Below are 11,392 nucleotides of genomic sequence, written 5' to 3' on the forward strand. Positions count from 1 at the left end.
TCCCGCAGTCTGAAGATATGTAGGTTAGGGTGGATTGGCCATACTAAATTGTCCATAGTGTCCAGGACTACGTGGGTTAGCAATGGTAAATGCAGGGTTACAGGAATAAGGTGGAGGTTTGGATATGAATGGGATGCCCTTTGGAGGGTTGGTGTAGATTTGATGGACTGAATGGCCTGCTCCTACATTGTAGGCAGTTTATGATTCAACTAGATTATGGTTGGGAATCTAAAGGGCACAGGATGCAAGTTACCCTCCACTCTCTTAAAGGGTCTGTCACCCCTGTGGTGGTTCACTCTGTGCAGTAAGAGATGATGCGCCATATGATGACCATTACCAGCTGAGATCCCTGAAGGACACATTTGCGTATGATATCACCTTCACTTCCTTGTGACAGACATGGTACCACTCTTAAAGTACAGTTGCTGCCGTCACAGACTTGTGCACAGCAAGATCCCCAAAATAACACACAGCAGGAGGAAGAGATTGTTAGTCTTCGGTGACGCTGGATCAAACAAAGATAGAAATGAACGGATCAGCCATCTCTAACAGACGGTCCTTAGAGGAAGACTTCTGGCTCTGAGACAAGATGGTGTCCAGTGGTGTCCCAGCACAGAGGTCTGTGGAGGCCATCTTCACCTTCGGCATCCAGGTATCCCGGTGGCTTGGCAGCTGGTCTCGGCCCATCACTGAGGCATCCGGCCCCAGTGTTCCAGTGGCCTAATGTGGCACTCTCTGTCCTGGAATAGTGGTCTCTTCCCAGCTGCATCTTCTATCATTCCTAAATAGGCTGAACTGTGACTAAGTTTATCTCAGCTTTACTTTTGTTATTCTATATGGCTTCTGTCATTAATATCGGTGCCGCGATGGGGCAGCTAATAAAACTTCTCACTGTATTTTTCATGGAAAAGTACACATGATAATAAGCTTCTATTTTACAAAAGATTTGTCAGGGAACCAGCAGAACTCCCCTTTGAGAAGGTGCCGGGGTGAGCGGGGGGTCTGTTTTATGGATTGGTGCAGACCTCAGTTTAAAGTCTCACTTGGCAGCTGGCACTTTGCCGTGATGTTGAAAAAGTCTTAGCAGTTAGACATTTTGCTGCTCTTAACCACTGCGTAGAGAGTTTTGTAACAGATTTGACCAACTCTGGGATCTCCACCTGCACTATCCGCAGATAGGTTGACGCAGAGCTGATGGGCCGAAGGGCCTCTTCCGTGTTATATGAGTCCCACAAAATGTTTGCTTGAGGCTGTTCACTCTCTGATTGTAGGGTCACCAATAAACCACATCAGCAGCTATGTATAGGTCATGGTATTGTCACTGGACTGTTAATCCAGAAGTCCAGGTGTTATTCTGAGAACTCAGGTTCAAACCCTACCACAGCAGATGGTGGAAATCTGGAATTATGATTTTGATGGTGATTAATTCATTGCCAATTGTTGGAAAAATCCCATCTGGTTCCCAAAGCCCTTCAGGGAGGGCAGTCTGACTCCAGTCCGAAAGCAACATGGTTGACTCTTAACTGCCCTCTGGGCAATTAGGGATGGGCGATAAATGTGGAATCTAGCCAGTGACACCATGACTGCCAATACAGACTCACTCTAACCCTTTCTCTGCCTTTCTGATCACAGATCCTTCTCCGGTCACCAGTCTTTCTGTGGTGAATAGCACGACAGAGTCACTGACGATAAACTGGACAGTGCCCAATGATACACGAGTCTCTGTATACACATACAATATTACAGTCACGAGCTATACTGGATCTTCAATTGGGACGAACTCCACTGGGACAGGAGAGGATGTGTTCCAAGTGCACGGTCTAGAACCCGGGCTCAGATATAACCTGACAGTGATGGCAGTCACTCCCGAGAGCACACTGAGTGACCCCAAGACTACAGGAGGCACCACAAGTAAGTTACTCTCCGTCGGTCAAAGAGATAGGAGACTGAGGCTGCAGTTGGCTAATCCAGCCTGCACAGTGACGTCAGGTGGGATCAGTGATTGGAGTGGCAGAATTGACCTCAGTACCTCAGCCAATGGAATTTGAGGTGGAGCTGAATAAACAATTGAGGGTTTAATCCCTGCCCTCTCCTTCACTGTTTGATCACACAGCATTTCCCTTTTGTGAAGGGCACTGCTTGTCACTGGCCACACGTGTGTTTCCTTTCTTCCTGGTGGTGGAAATTGAATAAAGATTCGTGCACCTTGTGTCTCTCACTGTGTCTCACACCTGCACACACACACACCATGGGTGCTGGGGAAAAAATAAGCACTACCGCAGTTAGGTGGCAGAGTGGGGGTTAGAAAATAAAACACAAAAAAAGAAAAAAAAAGGGGTTTTAGAGAAAAAAACAAAAAAATTAAAAATATAATCAATCGAGGGTAAAATAAAAAAAACCTGAAAAAAAAGAAAAAATTAAAATGAAAAAGAAATGTAAACAATTGAGGGTCTAGTTAACCTCATTGGAAAGTGGTAATGTGGTGCCCAGTGAGGACAGGGGTGGGGCATGATGGGTTTCTGTTGTTGAGTAGACACTGTTTACTGGAAGTCGCTCTTGAGGAAGTGTGTGTGGTTTTACAGTGTGACTGATGCCAGCAGTATGGAGTGACTCATCAACTGCTCTGTACTCAGGTTTGCGCTTCGCTCCCACAATTCCATGGGAATTTGGAGATGCTGGTCTCTCTGCATTCACTCTTGAGGAGGTAGCAAAGCCAGCATTCATTGTCCATCCACAAAGGCCCCTGAGATTGGGATGATGCTCAATCTACAATCTCAACAAGGAGAGATTGAGGAAACCAGGACTCTGTTCTCGAGAATCAAGAAGAGAGTTGATCCCATGGAAACATGCACAATTCTGACAGGGGTCATTGGGGGTAGGGTGCTTCCCTGGGCTGGGGTAGGGGATGTTTAAGCAGGAGGCTGGAAGAATGCAGCAAACCAGGCAGCATCAGGAAGTGGAGAAGTCAACGTTTCGGGCGTAATCCTATCTAGCAGCTTCAGGATACGATGAAGGCCATTTGTGACTGCCTTTATGGGGTTGTCAAAAGTCTACTGGTATTGTCACTGGACGATTAATCTGGAGACCCAGATAATAAGCTCCTGGATTCAAATCCTGCCGTGGCAGATGGTGGAATTTGTAATTCAGTAATAATCTCGGATTAAGAGTCGGATTGTCGGGAAAAAACAATTTGATTCATTAATGCCCTTTAGGAAAGGGAATCTGCCATCCTTACCTGGTCTGGCTTACATGTGATTCTAGAGCCACAGCAACAGGATTGAGTCTTAACTGCCCTCTAGGCAATTAGGGATGGGCAATAAATGTGGATTCTAGCCAGTGACACCATGACTGCCAATACAGACTCACTCTAACCCATTCTCTGCTTTCTGATCACAGATCCTTCTCCGGTCACCAGTCTTTCTGTGGTGAATAGCACGACAGAGTCACTGACGATAAACTGGATAGTGCCCAATGATACACGAGCCTCTGTATACACATACAATATTACAGTCATGAGCTATAATGGATCTTCAATTGGGACGAACTCCACTGGGACAGAAGAGGATGTGTTCCAAGTGCACGGTCTAGAACCCGGGCTCAGATATAACCTGACAGTGATGGCAGTCACTCCCGAGGGCACACTGAGTGACCCCAAGGCTACAGGAGGCACCACAAGTAAGTTACTCTCCGTCGGTCAAAGAGATAGGAGACTGAGGCTCCAGTTGGCTAATCCAGCCTGCACAGTGACGTCAGGTGGGATCAGTGATTGGAGTGGCAGAATTGACCTCAGTACCTCAGCCAATGGAATTTGAGGTGGAGCTGAATAAACAATTGAGGGTTTAATCCCTGCCCTCTCCTTCACTGTTTGATCACACAGCATTTCCCTTTTGTGAAGGGCACTGCTTGTCACTGGCCACACGTGTGTTTCCTTTCTTCCTGGTGGTGGAAATTGAATAAAGATTCGTGCACCTTGTGTCTCTCACTGTGTCTCACACCTGCACACACACACACCATGGGGGCTGGGGAAAAAATAAGCACTACCGCAGTTAGGTGGCAGAGTGGGGGTTAGAAAATAAAACACAAAAAAAGAAAAAAAAAGGGGTTTTAGAGAAAAAAACAAAAAAATTAAAAATATAATCAATCGAGGGTAAAATAAAAAAAACCTGAAAAAAAAGAAAAAATTAAAATGAAAAAGAAATGTAAACAATTGAGGGTCTAGTTAACCTCATTGGAAAGTGGTAATGTGGTGCCCAGTGAGGACAGGGGTGGGGCATGATGGGTTTCTGTTGTTGAGTAGACACTGTTTACTGGAAGTCGCTCTTGAGGAAGTGTGTGTGGTTTTACAGAGTGACTGATGCCAGCAGTATGGAGTGACTCATCAACTGCTCTGTACTCAGGTTTGCGCTTCGCTCCCACAATTCCATGGGAATTTGGAGATGCTGGTCTCTCTGCGTTCACTCTTGAGGAGGTAGCAAAGCCAGCATTCATTGTCCATCCACAAAGGCCCCTGAGATTGGGATGATGCTCAATCTACAACCTCAACAAGGAGAGATTGAGGAAACCAGGACTCTGTTCTCGAGAATCAAGAAGAGAGTTGATCCCATGGAAACATGCACTATTCTGACAGGGGTCATTGGGGGTAGGGTGCTTCCCTGGGCTGGGGTAGGGGATGTTCAAGCAGGAGGCTGGAAGAATGCAGCAAATCAGGCAGCATCAGGAAGTGGTGAAGTCAACGTTTCGGGCGTAATCCTATCTAGCAGCTTCAGGATACGATGAAGGCCATTTGTGACTGCCTTTATGGGGTTGTCAAAAGTCTACTGGTATTGTCACTGGACGATTAATCTGGAGACCCAGATAATAAGGTCCTGGATTCAAATCTTGCCATGGCAGATGGTGAAATTTGTAATTCAGTAATAATCTCGGATTAAGAGTCAGATTGTCGGGAAAAACCAATTTGATTCATTAATGCCCTTTAGGAAAGGGAATCTGCCATCCTTACCTGGTCTGGCTTACATGTGATTCTAGACCCACAGCAACAGGATTGACTCTTAACTGCCCTCTAGGCAATTAGGGATGGGCATTAAATGTGGATTCTAGCCAGTGACACCATGACTGCCAATACAGACTCACTCTAACCCTTTCTCTGCCTTTCTGATCACAGATCCTTCTCCGGTCACCAGTCTTTCTGTGGTGAATAGCACGACAGAGTCACTGACGATAAACTGGACAGTGCCCAATGATACACGAGTCTCTGTATACACATACAATATTACAGTCACGAGCGATACTGGATCTTCAATTGGGACGAACTCCACTGGGACAGAAGAGGATGTGTTCCAAATGCACGGTCTAGAACCCGGGCTCAGATATAACCTGACAGTGATGGCAGTCACTCCCGAGGGCACACTGAGTGACCCCAAGACTACAGGAGGCACCACAAGTAAGTTACCCTCCGTCGGTCAAAGAGATAGGAGACTGAGGCTGCAGTTGGCTAATCCAGCCTGCACAGTGACGTCAGGTGGGATCAGTGATTGGAGTGGCAGAATTGACCTCAGTACCTCAGCCAATGGAATTTGAGGTGGAGCTGAATAAACAATCAAGGGTAAAATTAAAAAAAATACAAAATAAAAAAAAGAAAAAAATTTAAAATGAAAAAGAAATGTAAACAATTGAGGGTCTAGTTAACCTCATTGGAAAGTGGTAATGTGGTGCCCAGTGAGGACAGGGGTGGGGCACGATGGGTTTCTGTTGTTGAGTAGACACTGTTTACTGTAAGTCGCTCTTGAGGAAGTGTGTGTGGTTTTACAGTGTGACTGATGCCAGCAGTATGGAGTGACTCATCAACTGCTCTGTACTCAGGTTTGTGCATTGCTCCCACAATTCCATGGGAATTTGGAGATGCTGGTCTCTCTGCATTCACTCTTGAGGAGGTAGCAAAGCCAGCATTCATTGTCCATCCACAAAGGCCCCTGAGATTGGGATGATGCTCAATCTACAATCTCAACAAGGAGAGATTGAGGAAATCAGGACTCTGTTCTCGAGAATCAAGAAGAGAGTTGATCCCATGGAAACATGCACAATTCTGACAGGGGTCATTGGGGGTAGGGTGCTTCCCTGGGCTGGGGTAGGGGATGGTCAAGCGGGAGGCTGGAAGAATGCAGCAAACCAGGCAGCATCAGGAAGTGGAGAAGTCAATGTTTCGGGCGTAATCCTATCTAGCAGCTTCAGGATACGATGAAGGCCATTTGTGACTGCCTTTATGGGGTTGTCAAAAGTCTACTGGTATTGTCACTGGACGATTAATCTGGAGACCCAGATAATAAGCTCCTGGATTCAAATCCTGCCATGGCAGATGGTGGAATTTGAATTCAGTAATAATCTCGGATTAAGAGTCGGATTGTCAGGAAAAACCAATTTGATTCATTAATGCCCTTTAGGAAAGGGAATCTCCCATCCTTACCTGGTCTGGCTTACATGTGATTCTAGACCCACAGCAACAGGATTGAGTCTTAACTGCCCTCTGGGCAATTAGGGATAGGCATTAAATGCTGGGCCTAGCCAGAGATGCCCTTTTCCTATTAATGCATTAAAAATGACTTAGATGAGGAAGACTTTCTTCACTCAAAGTGGCGGTGGTGAATTTTTGGAATTCTCTGTATGGGGAGGGGGTGAGTGGAGTTGCTGTGGAGTCTCAGTCATTGGGTATCTTCAAGACAGAGATCAATAGATTTTGAGATATGAGAGACATCATGGGATATGGGGGTGACCACGGGGAAATGGCCTATGCGGTAGAAGACCAGCCGTGGTCTTATTGGATTTCAGAGCAACAGCTCAAGGGGCTGAACGGCCTATTTTCAACGATCTCATATGCAACTGAATGGAATGCTGATCGTGTTGCTGTGGGTAACAAGTCACGTGGAGCCGAATTGGCAAAACGATGCCTCCCTTGGCAGGGATCGGTGAACCAGCTGGGTTTTTCTTACAACAACCCATTTGTTTCATGCTCATCAGAAGCTTGATGGAGCTTAACAAAATTGGAGTGGTTGAATAAGCTAGGGCTGTTTTCCTTGAGGCATCAGAGGCTAAGGGTGACCTTATAAAGATTTATAAAATCCTGAAGGCATGGATAGGATAAATAAACAAAGTCTTTTCCCTGGGGGAGCCCAGAACTAGAGGGCATAAGTTTAGGGTGAGAGGGAAAAGATATAAAAGGGACCTAAGGGGCAGCTTTTTCTCACAGAGGATGGTGTGTATATCGAATGAGCTGCCAAAAGAAGTGGTGGAGGCTGGTACAATTACAGCATTTAAAAGGCATCTGGTTGGGTATATGACTGTGAAGGGTTTGGAGGGATATGATCCAGGTGCAGGCAAGTTGGACTAGATTGGGTTGGAAGATCTGGTCGGCATGGACGAGTTGGAACGAGCTGCACATCTCTACAACTCTGTATCCACGTGGTGCTTTTTGTAACCTTAGTGGCTTCTGCTGTCGTGAGAAGCCGGTGGATTTGGGTTGGAGTGTGCATATTGCAATGGTGTCCACTGGTGGCTCATGACCTTAACAGTTTCCCCTTCAACAGTGAGTGATCGCTCTCTCATACTGACAAACCCTTTTATTGAGAAAGTGAGGACTGCAGATGCTGGAGATCAGAGTCAAAAAGTGTGGCGCTGGAAAAGCACAGCAGGTCAGGCAGCATCCGAGGGTGGTGATGGCGCTTGGTCAGAGGGGAGGAGATCAGATAGGTGGGAAGGAAGATTGGCAGGTAGGACAGTTGAAGAGGGCGGTGCTGAGTTGGAGGGTTGGGTCAGGGATAAGGTGGTAGGAGGGGAGATGAGGAAACTGGTGAAGTCGATGTTGATGCCGTGTGGTTGGAGGGTTCCAAGGCAGAGGATGAGGTGTTCTTCCTCCAGGCATCGGGTGGCTTGGATTTGGCTGTGGAAGAGGCCCAGGACCTGCATGTCCTTGGCGGAGTGGGAGGGGGAGTTGAAGTGTTCAGCCACAGGGCAGTGGGGGTGTTTGGTGTGTCTGTCCCAGAGGTGTTCTCTGAAACGTTCAGCAACTTGGCATCCTGTCTCCCCAAAGTAGAGGAGACCACATCAAGAGCAACGGACGCAGTAGATTAGCTGTTTGGATGTGCAGGAAAATCTCTACCAATGTTTGTCCAAGGCCCCAAAAGAAAGTGTAAAATCTGTGCCCACATCTCCCCCCTCACCACTGTCCAAGACTCCAAAGGATCTTTCCACATCCGACAGAGATTTTCACGGAACGTTTCAGAGAACATCTCTGGGACACATGCATCAAACAACTCCCTGCCTCATGGCCAACCACTTCAAATCCCCCTCCCACTCCGCCAAGGACATGCAAGTCCTGGTCCTCCTCCAAAGGCCAAATCCAAGTCACCTGATGCCTGGAGGATGAACGCCTCATCTTCCACCTTGGGACCTTCCAACCACATGGCATCAACGTCGACTTCACCAGTTTCCTCATCTCCAATCCCCCCACCTCATTCCAGATTCAACCCTCAAACTAGGCACCGCCTCTTGTGCTGTCCTACCTGTCTATCTTCCTTCCCACCTATCCGCTCCACCTTCCACTCTGACCTATCACCATTATCCCCCACCTGCATCTACTTACCACCCACCACCACATTCATAATGAAGGATTTATACCCGAAATGTCGATTCTCCTGCTCCTCAGATACTGCCTGACCTGCTGTGCTTTTCCAGCGCCACGCTTTTAAACTTTTTTTATTGACCCTGTTGTACACAGTACCACTCCCTGGATTCGTTGTCTGTCTCTCTTTTGTACAGACGATACCATCTGCTCTTCACAGTCCCTTTCAAATGACTGTTACATGTATCAAGTTACACATAACCATCTCATTAACATCTCCATTCTCCAGGGAGGGAAATGTCACTAATTCAATAATCCAGACTTCATAATATTCTGGAGGGATGGGTTTGAATCCTGTTGTGGCTGATGGTGAAATTTGAATTATCATTTTAAAAAATCTGGAATTAAAAGCTAGTCTAATTATTGTAAACGCACAACTGGTTCACTCAGGCCTTTTAGGGAAGGGAATCTGCTATCAGCACCTGGTCTGGCCTACATCAGAGATACAGTAATATGGTTGACTCTGAACTGCTCTCTGAAGTGGCCCAGTGAACCATCGGTCCAAGGGCATTTAGGGATGGGTAATAAATACTGGCCCAATTGCACAACAGTAAAACCACCTGAAATACTACACACTAACTGAAGTCAGTTTGAATTACGATGGTAATGAAGTGTGGTGTCAAATGAGGGGAAGCCGCAAACAGATTATTTGCATTTTATGCTGTATCCTGAGAGGGTAAAGTGTGCCTGGGCATTAGGGCACCTCCCCATTTTCTCTCTGACGGCAACCTTTATTTTACCTCAACTTGAGGCACATGATGGAATTCAGATTAAAAGTGTCAAGTTACAGCTGACTCCTTCAACAGTGCAGCACTCCCTCACTACTGTATTGAAAAGTTCTCTTGTCCCCTTGTGATGCTGTTCTATTTTTAATCACATTTATAATCCTGGCATGAACTTACTTCGGATTGAATTTGCTGCTGATATTCTCAAACCTTTTCAATGACTGAGCAGGCTTCATCAACATCTGGTCCAGGGAGTCAAAGAATACCACACTGTGACTTTTAGATGGGAGGGACAGTTTGGAGACCTCTGCCTATGTATGAACTCACTAGGGACAAATACAGGGTAATGTGCGTGCGGAATAAACGTCCAGAGGAAGTGATGGATGTTTATACGATTACAATGTTTAAAAGATATTTGGATAAATACATGAATAGGAAAGGTTTGGTGGAATAAGGGCCAGGAGCAGGAAGGTAGGACTAGCTTAGTTTGGGATTATGTTCAGCATGGACTGGTTGGACCGAAGGGTCTGTTTTTGTAGTGTATGACTCTATGACTCTGTCTTTCTATTAACCGATCCTTCTCCAGTCACCAATCTGTCTCTGGTGAACATGACAACGCAGTCACTGACGATAAACTGGACAATGCCCACTGATAACCGAGCCTTCAAATACATATACAACACCACAGTTTCAAATGGTATTGAACCTTTCATTAATTCCTACTCCGCTGGACCAGAAGAAAATGTGTTCCAAGTGTCGGCTCTGAAACCCGGGCTCACCTATAACCTGGCAGTGAAGGCAGTCACTCCGGAGGGCACACTGAGTGAACCTGAGATCCTGATGGCCACCACAGGTACATCACACTCTGTCGGTTAAAGAGACAGTCCCCCCACTGAGGGTTCAGTGTGTGTGCATTTTGCAGTTAGTGGCTGGCACCTTACACAGTGCAGAGTTAGAATGTGGAGAGTGTTGTGGAGGTTAGACTAATCCAGCGCCTTATAGATGTTTACAGTGCAGAAGGAGGCCATTTGGCCCATCGAGTCTCTGGACACCAACAAAGATCTTGGCCCATAGCCCTAGAGGCTATGGCAATGCAAGTGAATATCAAAGGACTGCTAAAATATCATGAGGGTTTCTTTCCAGATTCTCATGACAATCTGAGTGAAAAAAGACTCCTCCACTCTCCTCTTAGCCTTGTGCCTATTACCTTTGATCTATGCCCCTCGACTACTGGAAAAAATGCCTCCTGTCCGTCCTATCTATGCCTCTCATGGTTTTTTTCATTTCCATCAGGTCCCCTCTCAATTATCACTGCTCCAGAAAAAGCAACCCCAGTCGATTCCAACCTTCCCTCATAACACACGCCCTCCACTCACAGGAAATCTCCTCTACACTCTTTCTAATGTAATCACCCCCCTCCTTTTAACAGTAGAGACAATCTCCAATTGGATCTCCTGTGCCTGGAGTTAGAGCTCATCATGGACACGGGGGCTAAAATAACATGCTCAAGAGAAAGTACATTGACTGATCTGAACAGGAGCTTTGCAAAAGAATCGAGACTGACAGTAATGGGAGCAAGAGAGACCAGAGCAGAGCTCACATTACTGCTCATCGTGTGGAGGAAGAGAGATGTTACCTGTTGTGGTTCTGTTCGCCGAGCTGGGAATTTGTGTTGCAGACGTTTCGTCCCCTGTCTAGGTGACATCCTCAGTGCTTGGGAGTCTCCCTGTGAAGCCCTTCTGTGATCTTTCCTCCGGTATTTGTAGTGGTTTGAATCTGCCGCTTCCAGCTGTCAGTTCCAGCTGTCCACTGCAGTGGTCGGTATATTGGGTCCAGGTCGATGTGCTTATTGATTGAATCTGTGGATGAGTGCCATGCCTCTAGGAATTCCCTGGCTGTTCTCTGTTTGGCTTGTCCTATAATAGTAGTGTTGTCCCAGTTGAACTCATGTTGCTTGTTATCTGAATGTGTGGCTACTAAGGATAGCTGGTTGTGT

At 46.4% G+C, this 11,392-nt stretch overlaps 1 protein-coding gene across 1 annotated transcript in view; it reads left to right on the forward strand.

Moving 5' to 3' along the window:
* Window positions 1–11,392, forward strand: part of LOC122542007 (receptor-type tyrosine-protein phosphatase H-like) — a 100,067-nt gene that overhangs the window by 52,202 nt on the left and 36,473 nt on the right. Inside the window, exons 4-6 of the mRNA XM_043679300.1 lie at window positions 1,633–1,911; window positions 3,397–3,675; window positions 5,162–5,440. Of these exons, the coding sequence (XP_043535235.1) occupies window positions 1,633–1,911; window positions 3,397–3,675; window positions 5,162–5,440 (837 nt within the window). The remainder of the gene's footprint in view (window positions 1–1,632; window positions 1,912–3,396; window positions 3,676–5,161; window positions 5,441–11,392) is intronic.

Source organism: Chiloscyllium plagiosum, chromosome 39, assembly GCF_004010195.1.
Source record: "Chiloscyllium plagiosum isolate BGI_BamShark_2017 chromosome 39, ASM401019v2, whole genome shotgun sequence".
NCBI classification, from domain to species: Eukaryota; Metazoa; Chordata; class Chondrichthyes; order Orectolobiformes; family Hemiscylliidae; genus Chiloscyllium; species Chiloscyllium plagiosum.